The following is a 17,919-nucleotide window of genomic DNA, read 5'->3' as shown; positions in this document are numbered from 1 at the left end:
GCAGCTCCCTGCTCAGCGTGTTTCCTGCCCCAATCCTAGAACCAGCCACTTACCCAAGGAGCCCTGGTTCCTCTCCATCGGTGAATGGCTCTTAGAAGCCAAGATGTGGACGCTAGGTGACCTGTGCCTTTTAATGTCTAATACGTGACCACTAAGAAAACTTCAACCTGCATACGTGGCTCCTGTGTATTTCTGCAAGACAACCGTTTTCGCCTCCTCTACCCTACAAATGCCTTCTCTTAATCCCCCCTTCTCTCAAACTACTGACTCTGTTTCCTCCCCTTCCCCATCCAGCGGCTTTAAACAAAAATTAGCAGTGACCGCCTTCCCTTCTTCCTCATGTGCTACGTAACTCCCTGCAGTCTGTCTCCCACACTAGTCCACAGACACCACTTCCTCCAAAGCCACCAAGAAGCTCCAAATACTCCTCAGGCCTCGCCTGCTGAGGCCGGGGCGTCGCGGCACCGCAGGGCACAGCTCCTCTGCTGCGGAGCTCCGGCCTCCGCCACCCCCGCTGCCGGCACACCCTCCCGGTTCTCCCATCACCTCTGCGTTCCGTCGGCAGCCCTGCTCTCAGCTGCTTCGGCTCTGCTGTCCCACCTCCGGCCTCCGTCCTGCCGGCTCTCGCGCTCCCATGATGTCAGGACTACAGAATAGGTCGTATGCTCTAGAGCAGCACCCACGGCCCTCCCCGGCCCGGCTCCGGCTGCAGCATCCCTCCCTGGACTGGACGCCCCAAAGCTCTTCTCCTCTGCTCGATGTCCGCTTCTCTCAGCTCACATGCCAGTCCTCAGAACGAAGGGACTGCTCTCTCGTCTGCCTTCTCCATACTGAATGGACCTCTTGGTTCCAAGCACAAGCACGGACCTCTGGGCAGCGAAACGCATGGCGGGAGTTACTGAGTGAGCGCACAGGTACACCACGGTGTCTGCTGGCATCCGGCAGGGGCAGAGGAGAGCGCACAATGTGGTTGAGGTGAACTTAGGGAGTCTTTACAGAGGGATGGTCGGAGTTCAAGGAAACTAGAGGTGACGCTGTACTCAGGGCCGTGGACAGACAGCACTGCTCACTGCCAGGCCTGCAGGAACAGGAAGAGCGACAGAGGAAGGAGCCACCTGCCAAGGACCCTTAGGTGAGGAAAGCTGCCAGCCCACAGCCCAGCAGGCAGGAAACCTGAAAAACAAGCACTTGAACTCCCTTTCCTGCCCTTGGATCTCCTGCCAGTCCCTCCCCTCCCCTGAACCCAGCAGGAAGCCAGAGGGTTTCCCATGGCTTTGGGGCCAGTCTCCCAGGACCCAGAACTGGGTGGAGAAGGGAGCACGGAGGGAGAGTGGATATAGAGGGCCGTGACCTTCAGCCAGGTCATGGAACTGAAGAGCTGCGCAGCCGAAAACCAGGTCCGCAAAGGTGTCAACCACCACCACCCAAGGTGTTGAACAGCAACCACCAAGACCAAGGCCCAACAGATTCAGCCAGTAAAGATACAAGCACCTTTTAATTCAGACAGCTTCTTACTTCCATAGGCAGATTTGCCAAATGTGCCAGCTCCACGTAGTCCCTGGTGCCCACAACAGGAGGACTACGACAGGGCGTGGGGACTTCCCACGGCTGAGAAGCCTGTTCCAGACGCAGTTACGCGGTTTTACGATCGATCTACAGCTCTACTCGGAGAGAGGCGGCACAGGAAGTTTCACACTTATCAGAGCCTGGGAGGCGACCGCTCCTGATGGCCCCCGGTGGGATGAAGTACGTGCCTCCCATCCTCCAGGTTCCCAGAGGGTCGCTCAGGCTGCAGGTCGGGCCTCTGCCTGTGTGGCCCAGGGGAGTAAGCGCCAGGGCCCTAGGACAGAGCGGTTCCCCAGGGAAGTCGCCCAGGCAGCTCCACAGAGCTCAGTGGCACAAGACTGAGGAACTCCTCTAAAGCACCAGGTCTCAGATGACTCAGCCCAGCGGAGTTGGAGGACTCTTCCAACTTCCAGATTCTTGGGCGAGAACTCAGCTGTCCCAGCTTTGGTCTGGAGTGGACACCATCAGCTGCGGCCATGAACAGATGGGGGCTCTGGGCCGACTCCCATGTGCCCAGCAGCTTTCGGGGATAGGCCACACCCCCCCGGGACCCTACTTGCTTCTGCCCTGAAGTGTTATTTCCCTCTCAACTAATGGAGAGGGGAGAGGGAGATGTGCAGTCACGGGGGGACTGATGCGACCAACCACAGACCAGCCGGCCCAGGGTAGAGGGGACTTCTGGCTGACCACAGGCTGGAGCTGCTTTTAAAGACCTGAGCATAAGCCAGTATGTACGCAGAGCACTTAGTATTTGCAAAGATTTGCAAAGAGAAAGATAAGGTCACGATATCCGTAAGTTCATGATGACAAAGAGAAATGAGATGTGGGAAGATTTCCACCTTCTGTTGAACGAGTACTGGGTAGAAGGCATGGTTCGGAGGGATGGAGAGAAGCCGATCTTAACCCACAGACACCACGGCCTGGTTCTGTTGGTTAGTAAGCAGGTGAATAATCTGGCAAAAAGGTTAATAAATATGCCTCTGGCTGACAGGGAAGGAATGGGGGTCCTTTTCTTCTTATCATGAGATGTTTCTAGGAACAACAGGCAGGAAGACTTTTCCAAACAGTAAAGAATGTCATCACGGCTGGCTGAACCCAGCAGACCCAGCAGCAGCTCTACAGCTTGGTGGGCTGCAGGGGGCTGAGGTGGGCAGGGCCGCTGGGCGGGGACAGCACCATTGGGAGGGTGTTGCTGCCCCTTTCGTGCCAGCACGTGTCCAGGATGGGGTAGAGCTTGCCCTGGAAGTCAGCCTGGAACGTGTAGAGCAGCCGCAGGTCGTCGGGGCAGTCAGCATCGAAGAACGTGAGCTCTCCGCGTTCGTAGTGCAAGTAGACGCCGATGCGGTGCGGGTGGCCGGCCACAGGCAGGGGCACCCGGGGGCAGCTGAAGGCCTCATACACGCGGCCCTCCTTCAGGCCGATGAGCCACACGCCGTTCTCCGGGGACTTGCTCAGCTTGCCCTTGCGACTGGCCGTGCCCTTGATGACCCCCAGGCGCCAGTCGCTCTTGTTGCCCACCATGACCTCCCAGTAGTGGCGGCCCCAGGAGAAGCCCCGGCTGGCCAGGACGCACGTACTGTAGTTAAAGCGCTCCGGCTGGCTGGCCCGCCGCTGGGCCAGGAGGCCGCACTGCACCACCGTGTTGCCCTTGGAGAGTTCCAGGAGGGGGTGGGCGGTGGCAGGGTCTAGCTTGAGGGACTCCGGGGCTGAGAAAGATCAAAGAAGCGTTCTCAAGCTACACAGAAGGCGGCATATGCCGCCACAAAGAAGTCTGACTGGAGGCCCCGAGCTCCGCAGGGGAGGAACCGCAACGGCCCCTCCCTGTGTCTGAGCGCACTTCGAGGAAGGCTCCAGGCACAGAACACGCAACCCTAAGCATGTCTGCTGAGCACAAGAACAATTCCGGAAGGGTGGAAGGAAGGGACTGCCGTGAAGGAGGCGCTCTGGCTGAGGAAAAGGGCTGCACCAGGGGCGCCTGAGTGGCTCAGCCCATGAAGTGTCCCACTCCTGATTTCAGCTCAGCTCATGGTCTCAGGGTCTGAGATCAAGCCCTGTGTCCGGCTCCACGCTCAGCAGGGCGTCCGTCTGCTTGGGATTCTCTCTTTCTCCCTCTACCCCTCCCCCAACTTGAGGGCTTGCCCTTTAATAAAATCTTTATTTATTTTTTTTTTTATAATTACACAACTTGTCTTTAGCCAGTAAGAGCTGGAGCTGAGCTTGAACCCAGCATTTCTGGTGGAACCCCAAAGCCAAGCTCTCACCACTAACCCACGCAAATACCCTTCCCGGCTTCCGCGCGCCCCCTGCGGGGCAGTCCTCAGCAGAGAGAAGGGACGGAGCCTCACCTGGCAGAACCTTTCGGAAGAGCCTCTTCCACACGGTCAGCTTGATGTCAGCCTGGTGGAGGCCTGGCTTAAAGGAGATGGGGCTGAAGGTGCCCTCCAGAGGCCGGGCCTGCTGGAGCTCTGCGCTGAGGGGGACAGTTCACCATGATGGAGGAGCTGCACGCCAACCCCACCCCTTCACCCTTACCCAAGTCCAACAACGCAGCTCAGCAGACTGTGCACTCGAGATGCCGGTCACTTCCTCCCCTCCCCCCACCCTGAGCGCCTGCTCCCTTCCTGGAAGGGGAAACACCACATCAGGGCAAGCGGGCCCAAGACCAGGAGTGTCACCTGGGGGCTCGCTAGAAATGCAAACTTCTCAGGTCGCATCCCAGAGCTGCTGAATCAGAAAGCGACGCCTGGAGCCCCATGATCGGATGTAATGAGCCCTCCAGGTGGTCGTGATGCACAGTAACGTTTGAGGACTACTGCCCTACCTTCCCTAAACTGGGCAACCCTAACCCTGGTCCCTAGCCACAGCTGGAGTGCACACCTGCTCCCAATCAGCTTCACTGTCCAATGTTCCTAACCCACCTGTCCTTAAGACTGAAGGACATTTGAAGAACCACGGAGACAGCACCTGGGTGGCTCAGTGGGTTAAGGCCTCTGCCTTAAGCTCAGGTCATGATCCCAAAGTCCTGGGATCGAACCCCATGTCAGGCTCTCTGCTTGGCAGGGAGCCTGCTTCCTCCTCTCTCTCTCTGCCTGCCTCTCTGCCTACTTGTGATCTCTGTCAAATGAATAAATAAAATCTTTAAAAAAAAAAAAAAGATAGAAAAACCACAGACACTCTCACAATCAGGGCCCGAAGAAGGCCAAGAACTGCGTGGTTATGCATTTCCTGGGACTAGAACATGGGTTCAACCCCTTCCCAGGAGCCATGGTTCAGGATTCGCGGCCCCTCCTTCCGGCTCTGACGTCTCCCATTCGTTGCCCGTTCTGCCCTGCGGCACACATTTTATCCCAACCCCACACCCTACTTCACCTTTTCCCATGACCCCTCCCCACTCTGCTTGCCTGGTCAGCACCTGTCCTCTGCCCCAAGCCTGTCCACCTGTGTGTCAGCTCTGCCAATTCCCCCCACCTGCAACCCCGGTCACCTTGTCCTGTTATTTCTGTAGCTTGTGTGGACTTCTCTGGTTTTAGGTACCCACAGTGATGTAACCACAGTTCGTCATCTGCCGCCCATCGGTCTTTGAGAGCCTTAAAGGCAGGGTTCCCTGCGCTCAGAACAGAGCCATATGCAGGCAGTTGCTGCCAAGGCACCAGTACGTGGAGAGGAGCCACCAGATCCAAGCCTAGAGCTCCCTCCGAGGTTATTACCTGGAGGCCAAGGAGTGATACTTCTGGAAGACAAGACAGAAGGGTTAGGGCATGGGGGAAGCTCTTGGAACTGCAGGCCTCGGCATGGGAGACACTCCCTTGTCCACTCACCCGGATGAACTCGTGGTGACTCTCGTTACTGAACTGCTCCAGGACGCGCTCGGCCTGGACCAGCCGCTTCTGAGTGCCCTGGGCCTGCTCTAGCTGCATGTCCAGGGAGGCCACGAGGCCGCGGGTATGACCTTCCAACCCCTCCAGGCAGCGGGCCTTCTCCTCATCCACCAGGTGGTGCAGCTCCTGGAACTCGCGACGAATCACCCAGCTGAAGATGTCCGATTCATTCTGCGACAAAGAGGAGCTGGTCAAAGCTGGAGCCTCCGCCAGAACTGCCGGCTATGGCTGGCATCGGCGTCCCTAGGCCAGGGCAGCTGAGGCCTTCCTGGGCCTCCAGCTGCAGCTGCTTCTCGGAGTGGAGCCGCAGGGCTCACTCCTGCCCTGCGTTCGCACTGTGCCTGGGCCTCCCATGTGTGGCCGGGGGAGGGCAACAGAGGCGGGGAGGGGGGGAGGACTGGCGTGGGCTCCCCTTTCAAACATACTGGCTCTGCTCACATCTACCCTAACTACTGCACGTGCAAAGCAGTTCAGCTTCAGTACAGGATCCACAACTGAGAAAAGTCCGCGAGGCTCTGGGACAGCAGACTTTAGACAGCCGGATTCCGTGTGAGACCCTGAGTCCAGCCTCCACTGGGCCACCTCTGAGGTGGGGTGGTTAACCAAGAAGACTCAGGGGACACTGGCCTTCTGCTCCTGTTTCACAACTGCCAGAAGAGCTGGGGCTCCACACGCCCCTGGACTGTGTGGATGGAACTTTCTGGAATGTGTCCTGCATAGCTGGCCACCACCCGCCAATCTGCGCTTACGCCCAGGCGGGAAGAAGAATGTTGTTTGTGAGACTCGTGCTGCACAAGTGACCTTGGGAACCTGATTAGTGGACATTAGCTGGCTGTCGGGTCAGAAGTGGCCCTTCTGGTCTGGACACAAGAGCTGTAAATCCTGCCTACGTCCCCTCCGGGCTGGCGCCCTGGACGGAATCTGGGAGAAGCGGCAAGCGCACCCAGCGGGCAGAGACATGTGCACACAGGAATGCAGCTCGCTCCAAACCGCACGTTGGTGAACAAACGTTTAACTTCAGTTGCCCTATAAATACAGCCCTTACGGGTATGGTCAGTTGGAAATCTCACCTGCCTGCGGGTAGGATGCTCGGCCCAGGCTGCTCTATCAGGACTCCAGCCTGGCTATCTCCATGGGGCCTCCCCAGCAAATGAGGCTGGATGATTTAAGCGCCCAGTGTAACGCTGTCTGATTCTCCTTTACGATGACTATGCCCTCATCAATGCGCAATTTCCCTTTTCTTTCTGTTTCTACTAGATTTTTATACTCCCAGTAAAGTGCCTTTTCTCTTTCAAAACTGAGAGCATAGCGCTGTGAATCTTCTTCAGAACACTTCCCAGCCCCAGTGTGCCTGTCACCCGGGAAAAGCAGAAAACCACCAAGCCATTCCACACCTCTGCTCCGAGGTACTGGGCAGGCACCACACACACCATCAAGGTCAGACAGACACTGAGGGCACGAGAGTCATGCCCACACTTCGAGCTGTTTACCTCTAGGACGTAGGTTCTTGTTATCTCATTCCCAAGGACACGAGGGACACGGCCAACTTGGACAGAGTCCTAACAACTGAGCTCATTCCCCCGAGGGCACTTGCCCTTTTCCCCACTCTGCCCTGGAAGGCTCTGAACCCCGGCTTTGCAGGAAAGCATGGACTTCTGGGAAGATCGAAGAGAACTGAGCTCCGCAGGAGAGGGAAGGCGGCCAGCCCCCGGGGAAGGGTGCAGGGAAAGGCACTCACGACAATGCGGGTCCGGTTGTTGCCCAGCTTGGCAATATGCTCGTCCACCTTCTTCTGCTCCTGCTTCAGGTCGGAGATGAGAGCCGCCAGCTCCTCCTGCAGGCGACACACCGTGGCCTGGTGAGCGACGCCCCCCTTCAGCTTCTCAGCTCTTTGGGGCGAGCCCCGGCTTCACCCTTCCAGGGAGCATCCCAGTGGCTGTAGGCACTCCCAGTGGAACCAGGGAAAAAGCTACCCGAGCACTCTTGACTCCAAAACAAGTTAGGATTATTCAAGAATGTTCTACACTGAGGGCAGGGATTACCCAGACAGAAAAGGATCTCCAGATCATCCCTCCTCGGGACACGGCGATGGCTGCTCAACACCGTCCACCTAGAAGGCACCACACAGCATCCAAAAGGGGCGATGACCCGCCTGAAGCCGATGCTCCCTGAATGCTATGCTGGCCACCAACCCAACTCCTGGTCCCCCGGAGATCAACAGTCAATAGGCATGTGATCAAGATAACACCAAAAGTTGGCCCCAAGGGAGGCAAGTCATGCATATGGTTGCCCAGCTTGTACATGGGGATTCCCCACGCCCTATAATGACCTGAACTCTTCCTTGGAAGACTTGGGCCCTGCCTGGATTTGGGGCCTCCCCCGGCTGAAGTAAACTCACTTCTCCTGGGCTTCCCTGGCGTCAAATCTAAGAGTCTTAAGGGTTCGACCAGGACCACCCAGACCCCCATTCAGCTGCACTACTTAAAGGGAACCCTGCTGGTCTGTGCCCATGGAACGTACACCGTCTCTGGCTTAGATAGTTCCAAGCAGAAATCAGCGGCAAGAGGGGCACCTGGCTGGCTGAGTTGGAAGAACATGTGACTCTTGATCTCTTGGTTGTGAGTCCAGGGCCCACACTGGGTGCAGACATTATTTAAAAATAAATAGAAAGAAAGAAAGAGAGAGGGGGGAGGGAGAGAGGGAGGAAGCGGGAGGGAGGGATGGACGGACAAACCAGCTACAAAATCCTTTCAGGAAAAGACCTGAATAAAGAATAAAGCCAGGGGACACCTGAGAGGCTCAGTGGGTTGAGTCTCTGCCTTCGGCTCAGGTCATGATCTCAGGGTCCTGGGATCAAGCCCCACATCGGGCTCCCTGCTCAGTGAGGAGCCTGCTTTCCCCTCTCCCTCTGCCGCTCCCCCTGCTTGTGGGCTCCTGCTCTCTGTCAAATAAATAAATAAATAAAATCTTTAAAAAAGAAGAAGAAGAACGCCAGTGTAGGGTAAATGGACCCAGGGTCTTGCTCTGGATAATGAGGCATCAGATCTCACAGCAGCCCGGGGACAGAATTCCAGTGGTAATTCTCCTGAGGCACAGAGAGATGAGATTAGTTCTTTTTGTCTTTGCCCATCAAACTGGGTCACCGGGAGAAGAAACAGAATCATACAAATAAACCACCTCAAGATCTCAGTCAACAGGAGGAAAACAGGAACGTAGGAAAGGAATCCAGTACGGAACACAATTTTGTTGCATCACAAGATCACAAACACCCACATCTAAAACCAGGACCCAAGCAGTCCCAGGCTCCAGGCCAGAAATGATGAAGCTCCTGTGTGTTTCCCTCCTCCCAGGGCTAGTAAGACACGGGCTCGGGGTCACTGCACTGCATGTTGGCTTCCACCTCTCACACTCCTCTAAAACTACTCTTGCCAAGATAAGCAATCATTCCTGCTAAATCTAACAGACTCTTTCCAGTCCTCAGCAGGCATTTCACACAAGTGATCTTGTTCTCATTAAATGCTCTGTTCTGATTTCCAGGAAGCTAGAGTCAGCCATGTTCCTACTCTCTGTTGATTCTTTCTGCCCCTTTTGGGGTGCTCTCCTTACCTGAATCTTTTTTTTTTTTAAGATTTTATTTATTTATTTGATAGATCACAAGTAGGCAGAGAGGCAGGCAGAGAGAAAGGAGGAAGCAGGCTCCCCGTGGAGCTCCCCAGGCTGTGAGCTCCCCCAGGGTGGGCCAAACCTCTTGCCCACCATCATACCACGGGCTCTAGCACAACACTGAGCACACGTTAGATGCCACGTAAACCTCTATGGGCAACAGGGGCTGCTGGATGGCTGCGCTGGCCCTGTGCGTGTTTCATACTTGTCTTCCAGGACTGGAGAAGCAATCAAAGGCTCCCCCGGGCGCTCAGCCAGGAACCCCTGGAACTCTGCCTTCAGATCTCCAGGCTCTTTCGTTCTTCTGCCCCATCGCCTGTATGCTGTCATTCCCGACCTTTACTCTCCCGCCCTCCCACCGCGCAGATGCCCTCCAGCAGCTCACTTCCAAGACTCCTTCCTGCCCTCCTTTGATCTGCTGGCAACAGAAAGAAAACTAGCCACAGTTTGAGTCCACACTCTGCCACTGACAAGCTGTAGGACCTTACCTTCTCCGAGCCGCTTTCCTCATCTGTAACATACAATGATACCTCCACCCCCTTCATAAATCTTAAATCAACGTATTTACCTAAGACGGTATCATCATCATCATTCATCTTAAATGATGACCTGCTAGATCTGAGGCGAAAGTCCACAAGGACAGGAATCCACTCTATCTTCAAATATGCTTTAAGATTTTGCTACCTGCTAGGCATGGTGCTAGACATGAAAATACCTGAGGAGGGGCGCCTGAGTGGCTCAGTCAGTTAGGCAGCTGCCTTCCGCTCAGATCATGACCCCAGGGTCCTGGGTTCAAGCCCCATACTGGGCTCCCTGCTCGGCAGGAAGCCTGCTTCTCCCTCTCCCACTCCTCCTGCTTGTGCTTCCCCTCTTGCTGTGTCTCTGTCAAATAAATAAATAAAATCTTTTTTAAAAAAAGAAAAAAGGGGCGCCTGAGTGGCTCAGTGGGTTAAAGCCTCTGCCTTCAGCTCCACCATGGTCCCAGGGTCCTGGGATCAAGCCCCGCATCAGGCTCTCCGCTCAGTGGGGAGCCTCATTCCTCCTCTCTCTCTCTCTGCCTGCCTCTCTGCCTACTTGGGATCTCTGTCAAATAAATTTTTTAAAATCTTAAAAAAAAAAAAAAAGGAAGAAAGAAAAAGAAAAAACCTGAGGAAACAAAACAAAGCACTTGTCCTCATGTGTCTTCTGGGGAGCACTCAAAATATGCATGAGATCTACCAGGAAAAACTGAGCAAGGGAAGGGGCTAGCACTTGACAGGGGACTCTCATGCAGGCCAGGAGTCCCCAGCACCTGGAGGCTGGAGCAGCTGCTCTGAACACGATGGAGGATGGATGCTCTATGAGTTCTGCTCCAGCAGAAGGCTGGAGGGAACTGGCATCTTGGCCCGGGACCTTTCTGTGCCAGGCAATGGTTCCAGAGAGGGCAGCAGCTGGACTCAGTGTGTCCCTGGACCGCCAGCACCTGCCGCCCTCCCCCGCTCCCAGCAGCCTCACCACCCACCTTCATGCGGCTGTAGACTGTGGAGACAGGTGTGACACGGTGATGCTGGTGGGAGCCCAGCAGGCCACAGAGGCCACAGATGAGCTCCTGGTCCCTCTCACAGAAGAGGCTGAGCGGGTTCCGGTGGTGTTCACAGACCCTGGGCTCTGGGTCCCCAGGGAACTGTAAGGCTTCAATCACCCGAGCCAGGGACACGTTGGGCGGGGGGCTGCTGCTATCCACCTCCTGTCGGCACACCGGGCAGCGGAGCTCTGAGTCCAGGTGGCGGGACAGGGACACCAGGCAGTCCTTGCAGTAGGAGTGGCCACACTGCAGCATCATGGGCTCCTTGAAGACCTCCAGGCAGATGGGGCACTGAAGGCGGTCCTCCAGCTCGGGCACACTCACCTGTCCCGCCATCCACCGTGCCCGGCTAGAAGAGAGGGCAGCTTTCTCAGCCTGCTCCCTCCACCCCCTAGGGCCCCATCTCCGGGCAAGTTCCACTGGAAATTCGACTGCCACAGGCGCTCCAGTCCTGGATTCCAAACCCCTATGACTGGGTCTGTTTTCTGTCTCTAAAGCAAAGAGCTTAATTAGGGGAAACTCACTTGGAAATACAGGATTCTACATTTTTCACCCAGATTTGGAAGTAAACACAAAAAGGGCTGTCTTCAAGGTCATCTGGAGTGACACCAACAACATGCCCTCCAGCTACACAGACCCAGAAATGGACAGCAAAAACAAGCCAAGCTCCTTCCCACATTCTAGATCAGTTCTCAAACTGGAGAGCAGCTGTTGGAAGCGCAGTTAAGAGAGACTCCTGAGTCGCCCCTTCACATACTTCCAGTGAGCCCCCGAAATCTGCATTTATAGCAAACACGCCCCAGGTCATTCTAAAGCAGGGACTGCGGTCTTAGTCACGCTGTTCTGGAGAACCCGAGACCCCGCGAAAGCTGACTGGCACTGAGGGTAGAGAAGCGTTAAGGCAGAAGCCGGCGGCAGACCTAGGGAGACCCCCACAAGGCACTACCTGCTTCTCGGAATCCGTGGAGAAGTCCCCCAGATCTGCCCGGTTTGTTTCTTCTGGTGCGGATGGGGCAGAGGCACTAAAGAGTTATAGGAACTGGAGCTGAACACCTGCTCCACCCTGAGTCTCTGCTCCTTTCCTCCCCTTCTTTCCCAGCAACACCCCTGCGTCCTCAAGGTCACTCAGAATCAGGTGGACGCCGGACCACATCACGGGACTTGGGAAGCAGCCTCCTTTTGGCCAGCAACACTGATAATTCCAACATGTAGGTGCTCACCTTGGCCACGGTTTGAGGAAGGGGGGAGACTGAGTGGGCCCCCAGCCATACCTTACAGACCCCAAACAGGAGTGGACCCTTGCTTTGGCACGATTCTTTCTGAATCTGTTTTTGAGGGTATTTTTATATACTTTTTGAGACGGAAGCTCTATAAAGGGCGTAAATCTTAACCACATGCTTAATGTACACATTACAATGTATACTCACCCTCAACATCAACATACAAATGCTTCCAGCACCCACAAGGCACTTTATGTGCTCCCCAGTCAGAACCCAGGATAGCTACTAACCTGATTCTTATCCTCACAGATTAGCATAGCCTGGTTGTGAATTTCAAATAAACAGAATTACCCAGTATGTGTTTCCTTTACTCAATTCCTTGCTCAATATTACTGAATTACCAACTTTTTGTATAAAATCTTTCAAAGATTTAGAAATTTGATGACATTTCTTTAAAAAAAAATCAGTAAATATTATAGCCTTAACATACTATGCAAAGCGTGGGACTGTGGTAAAAATTACTGATTGGGGAAAAAGGTGGGAATGAGTCTCTCAGAGCATTAAGAAACAAGAGCTCTGGGATGCCTCGGTGGTTCACTTAATTAAAGCCCCTGCCTTTGGCTAAGGTCATGATCCCAGAGTCCTGGGATCAAGTCCCACATAGGACTCCTTTACGAGCAGAGAACCAGCTTCTCCCTCTGCCTGCTGTTCCCCCTGCCTGAATATTCTCTCTCTCTGACAAATAAACAAACAAATAAATAAATAAAATCTTAAGAAAAAAAAAAGAAAAAGAAACAAGAGCCATAAGGGTGCCTACGTGGCTCATTCGGTTAAGCCTCTGACTCTTAGTTTTTAGTTACATCAAGATCTCACGGGTCCTGGGATCAAGCGTATGTGCGTTGGGCTCACATTCAGCAGGGAGTCTGCCTGGGGATTCTCCCCCTCTGCCCCTCCCCACACTTGTATGCATTCTCTCTAAAAATAAATCAATCTTGTTTGTATTTTTTTTTAAGATTTTATTTGTCAGAGAAAGTGTGCACAAGCAAGGGGACTGGCAGACAGGGGGAGAAGCAGGCTCCCCGCTGAGCAAGGAGCCCAGTGCAAGACACAGTCTCTGGACCCTGGGATCATGACCTGATGAAGGAAGACACTTAACCGACAGTCACCCAAACATTTCAATAAATCAATCTTTAAAAAGAAAGTGGGGCGCCTGGGTGGCTCAGTAGTTTGAGCCTCTGCCTTTGGCTCCGGTTGTGGTCTCCGGGTCTTGGGATTGAGCCCTGCATCTGGCTCTCTGCTCAGCAGGGAGCCTGCTTCCCCCATCTGCCTGCCTCTATCCCTACTTGTGATCTCTGCCAGATGAATGAATAAAATCTTTAAAAAAAAAAAAGAAAGAAAGAAAGAAAGAGGAGTACATGGGTGGCCCAATTGTCTTTAAGCATCTTCAGCTCAGGTCATGATCACAGGGACTTGGGATTGAGCCCCATGTCGCACCCAGGAGTGGGGGCCTACTTATTCCTTTACATATTCCCCTCTGCCCATATCATGTGCACACAAGGTCTCTTTTCCTCTCTTAAATGAATAAAATATAAAATATTAAAAAAACCAGTTTGGATGAATAAAAAGGAAGGAAGGAAGAAGAGCTCTAGACCTGCAGGAACAACCGCCATAGGCCTAAGCATTCCTGTCTGCCCGCGGGCGCAGTCTCAGTCCATGACAAGCAAGTCCAAGGTCCGGCACAGGCATGCAGAAAGCTGATTTATTAATTTAACAGATATTTATTGAGCACCTATTATGTACCAAACACCAACCTGAGCACTAGGGAGACGTCAGAGAACAAGACCAAAGAGGTTTCTGTCCTTTCAGAATCTGTAATATTACGGTAGTAAGAGTGGAACAGGATCACAAATAAGACAACATCACAGTATCGGATGCTAGGCCGAAGTAAACGGTGCAGTGAACAAAAAGGGTAGGAGGTAATGGGTTGAGAGACACTTAGAAAGGGGCAGGGCAGTGTCTTTGAGGATGGATGGCTGAGCTGAGGCCTGAAGGATTCAAAGATGCCAGCTACTGAGAAGACGACAAGAGGGCAGACCAGGCAAGGGGCAGTAAATGCAAAGCCTCCAAGGCTAGAAAGAGTTCAGTATGTATAAGCTCCCCTAGAGAGGAGACCTGAGGAGCGGGACCACAGTGAGAGGGAACGCCAGGAGAGGGGGTCAGCGGGGTGGCCAAAGATGGCCCCATAGAGGAGGGCGAAGGTTTCGATTTAATTTCAAGGGCAGGGGCACCTGGGCAGCTCAGTCAGTTAACTGACTCTCCATCTCAGCTCAGGCCTTGATCTCAGGGTCATGAATTTGAGCCCTGCATTGAGGCCCAGGGTGAAGCCTACTTAAATTAAAATAATAATAATAATAGTAATCATAAATATCAAGGGCAGTGGGAGCCACTGGAGGACTTTAAAGCAAGGAAATATCATCTGACGTGTATTTTTAAACCAGCACTCTGGCCACTGCATAGATACACAGTAGCTTTAGCACCTGGGTGGGTAGATAGTGAAGCCTGATACATAAAATTTTGATCAAGGTGAAACAGTAGGTTGGAAAATCTAGAGTCAGACACCTGAGGACAACCAGGTGGGGCAACTGACTTCAGCCCTGGTCTGAAGACCTCAGCAAGCAGAATCACCTGGCGTGCTTGTGAAAACACAAGCTTCTGACTTCTGGCCCGATTTCCTGATTCGGGAGCACGTTGGGCTCAAGAATTTGCATTTGTAACAAGTTTCCCGACAACCCTGGTGCTGTCTGACAACTACACTTCAAGAACCACTGAAAAAGGCAACTGGGCACAGGAGCCCTGTGCTCTGGTGCTCGGGGGAGGCTCTAGGCTGGGCCGGTATATGCTACCTGTTTAAGTACATCCCATACTTAAACTTGTGGGAATGGCTAGGATCTCTCTGGGGTTAAGAACAGAGAAGGGCAAGCTTCTGAAAACAAAGCCTGGAGATAGCTACTGTGTAGAGAGATCAGGAAGAAGAGCGTGATTGAAAAGATACAGCTGGTAAGGTAAGAGATACAGTCACCAGGAAGCAGGTGCATATGACCCCTTAACAGTAGGAAACTTTTCGGACTCCCTACTAGCAGGGAACTGGATGGCTCAGCTGGTTAAGGGCCCAACTTCTGATTTCAGCTCAGGTCAGAGTCTCTGGGTCCTGAGACCTGCACTGGGTTCCGTGCTCAGTGGAGAGTGGCCGGAGGATTCTCACTCTCCCTCTGCACCTCCCCATCTTTTTCTAAAAATAAAGAAATGTTTTTTAAATTAAAAAAAAAAAAAAACAGCAGAGACCTTTCCTGGGCGAGAGTCAGGAAGGCATGAAGAGTCGTCAAGAGGATTCAGAGCATGAGAAGAGACAGCACGCTGCTGCTAACTGACCTGTAGGGAGCCCAGGGTCAAGGGCAGGAGAACTGGCCTCTAGGAGCTAAATGTGGCCCCGGGCTGATAACCTGATAACCACCAAGGATGTGGGGACCTCAAGTGTAGAGCTCTAAATCTGGATTTATTAACATGGATGGGCTTCAAGTTCTTCCTGCAGAACCCCTATTAAGGCTGAGGTCTTGATTTGAGTCCAGTGAGACTCTTGTCAGATTTCTCACCTACAGAACTGGTGATAAATAGGTAAGATCATAAATACCTATCGCTCTAAACAGCTAGCTTTCTGGTAATTGATTGTGACGATGACAGAAAACTAATACAGAAAAGAAAAAAGCGTTCGAGGAGAGATCAGGGTCATCAAACGCTGACAAGAGTCCAGCAATCTGTGGATAAAGAGGCGTCTTACCCATGATGGCATTCGGTGCAGTGCTAGTGACACAGCGTTGGGACAAGCGGTACTGAAGTGGGTTAAAGAGAAAAATGAATGATGGACACACAATGCTTGAGAAAGCCTTCGAAGCAACTCTTGTGAAGCGTTTTCCGTGAAGAGCAGGAAACGGGGCCACCTTTGGGACGTAGGATAAAGGAGGCTTATTTAAGGAGGAACATTTTAGGACACATCTAAGCTGAAGAAACAACCCAGTACTCAAGGCAAGACTGGAGCAGGAGAGACAGGCGACCTCTCAGTCCTGGAGCAGGCCAGCGAAGAAGGACCCCAGGGAACAAGCTGGAGGGGGCGGGGCCATTCTTGCTTTGCACCCCCATGAATAAGGAAAGGGTTAAGGTAGGCAAGGAGACATAGGGGGTCCCTGGCAAACTCTTCCTGGCAGGCAGAAGCGCTGAGCCAGAGTGAACAAGAGAGAAGAAAACAGACCACCCGGCCCTAAATGTTAGGGAGTATTTTTCTTCGGCAGCTACAGGGTAACCCTAGAAAACGACCAAACCTCAAACAATTAAGTCATTGAGGGTGTTATCAAGAGTCCACGCTCAGGGGCGCCTGGGTGGCTCAGCGTTTGTTAAGCCTCTGCCTTTGGCTCAGGTCATGATCCCAGGGTCCTGGGATCAAGGAGCCCCACGTCAGGCTCTCTGCTCTGCGGGGAACCTGCTTCCCCTTCCGCCTCCCTCTCTGCCTACTTGTGATCTCTCCGTCAGATAAATAAATAAAATCTAAAAATAAATAAATAAATAAACTTTTACTTCAGGGGCACATGGCTGGCTCAGTTAAGCGTCTACCTTTCCGCTCAGGTCATGATCGCAGGGTCCTGGGATGGAGCCCCGCATCGGGCTCTCTGCTCAGCGGGGAGCCTGCTTCCTCCTCTCTCTCTGCCTGCTGCTCTGCCTACTTGTGATCTCTGTCTGTCAAATAAATAAATAAAATCTTTAAAAAACAAAAATAATAATAAAGAAATAAATAGATTCTAAGTAAGTAGAGTCTTTTAGAAGCTAAATCGGGAAAAAACACACTTGCGCTTCACTTCAACCCTCTTGGATCCACAAGATTCCTTCTTCCCCTGGGTGAGACAAGAACCCCGCAATCCCCTAACACTCAGGGAACAAGTCCGGATTTTGTGGACTTAAACGACGGGACACGAGAGGGATGTCACCTTGTTTTCTCAGGAACTGGGCATTTCGACGTTACTTATTTATTTAGGACTGTCTGTACTCATTTACTTGCCCGAGAGGGACACAGCGAGAGCGGGGACACAAGCAGGGCGAGTGCGAGAGGCAGAAGCCGGCTTCCTGCCCGGCAAGCAGCAGGATGCGGACCCCGGGATCACGACCTGAGCCCCCCAGGCGCCCCGGCTTTTGGACTTTAAAGACCTGTCTGCGCCTAGATGCCTCCGGTACAAAGAGGAAGCGACGAAAGGCGGAAAAGGGGGGAAAGAACCCTCTCCTGTGGGGCTGACGGCTTCCGGCAGCAGACCGTCTCTGGAAGCCGGTCCTCCCCAGCGTGCTCCCGTCAGGGGCCCTGGAAGCCCCTGTCCCCGGTGCCCCCCCCCATCCCCACCAGGCGCCCCAGGTGGCCCATGTCCCGCGCCACCCCACAGGTCCCGGCCAGGGGCTCCCCTTCGCGCAGCTTTCCCGGTGGCGCGCCCCTTCACGCTCTCCCGCCCCCGTCACGGGCCTTGTCACTCTGCGCCTCCCAGCCCCGTGCCCCTTCTCATTCCCCGCATCCCCCCACCTGAACCCCATCTTGCCACAGGCCAACCCTTCCTGCTCCCCATCGCGCCTCAGGCCGTCCCCTCCAGCTACCTCCTCACAAAACGAGCGTCTCCAGGCAGGCGCCCAGCACGCCCCGCCACAAGGCCCATCACGCTGCGCGCGTCGCCGCAGTGTCTCCCATCATGCTTCGCGCCCCCCCACGCTCGCGGCGTCCCGATCACGTGCCCCGCCAAGGCTGCGCTTCCCCACCACGTGCCCGACACACACACACACACACACACACACACACACACCACCCAAGCGGAAGTCTTCACCGTGTGCGCCATCAGCTCACTGCGCCCCCGCCACATGCTCCATCTCACACAGCACGTCCCCATGCTGTGCCCCATCACGGCCTGCGTGATCCTCTCACAAGCTCTTTCACGCTCCCCGCCTT

The 17,919-nt window shown here is 53.9% G+C and overlaps 1 protein-coding gene across 4 annotated transcripts; it reads right to left on the bottom strand.

The window, feature by feature from the left end:
* Positions 1-1,467: 1,467 nt before the first annotated feature.
* TRIM50 (tripartite motif containing 50) lies at positions 1,468-17,734 on the bottom strand. Of its 4 annotated transcripts, none has more exons than XM_045074969.1 (7): positions 17,574-17,734; positions 10,609-11,020; positions 7,183-7,278; positions 5,385-5,615; positions 5,274-5,293; positions 3,912-4,036; positions 1,468-3,272 (listed from the first exon to the last, which is right to left on the bottom strand). In XM_045074969.1, the coding sequence occupies exons 1-7, from the start codon at positions 17,630-17,632 to the stop codon at positions 2,683-2,685; spliced, it is 1,533 nt and encodes a 510-aa protein (XP_044930904.1). In that variant the 5' UTR covers positions 17,633-17,734; the 3' UTR covers positions 1,468-2,682. The 4 variants fall into 4 exon arrangements, with proteins under 4 accessions (XP_044930904.1, XP_044930903.1, XP_044930905.1 ...); XM_045074968.1 differs by having other exon boundaries at positions 5,274-5,296; positions 17,574-17,733; XM_045074970.1 differs by having other exon boundaries at positions 5,274-5,296; positions 10,609-11,162; positions 17,574-17,647.
* Positions 17,735-17,919: the final 185 nt, after the last annotated feature.

This window comes from Mustela putorius, unplaced genomic scaffold (genome assembly GCF_011764305.1).
Source record: "Mustela putorius furo isolate JIRA1106 unplaced genomic scaffold, ASM1176430v1.1 tig00000139_pilon_pilon_pilon, whole genome shotgun sequence".
Classification (NCBI taxonomy): domain Eukaryota; kingdom Metazoa; phylum Chordata; class Mammalia; order Carnivora; family Mustelidae; genus Mustela; species Mustela putorius.
The sequence above is the reverse complement of the archived record's forward strand: the minus strand, read 5'-3'. Positions and strand labels throughout refer to the sequence as shown.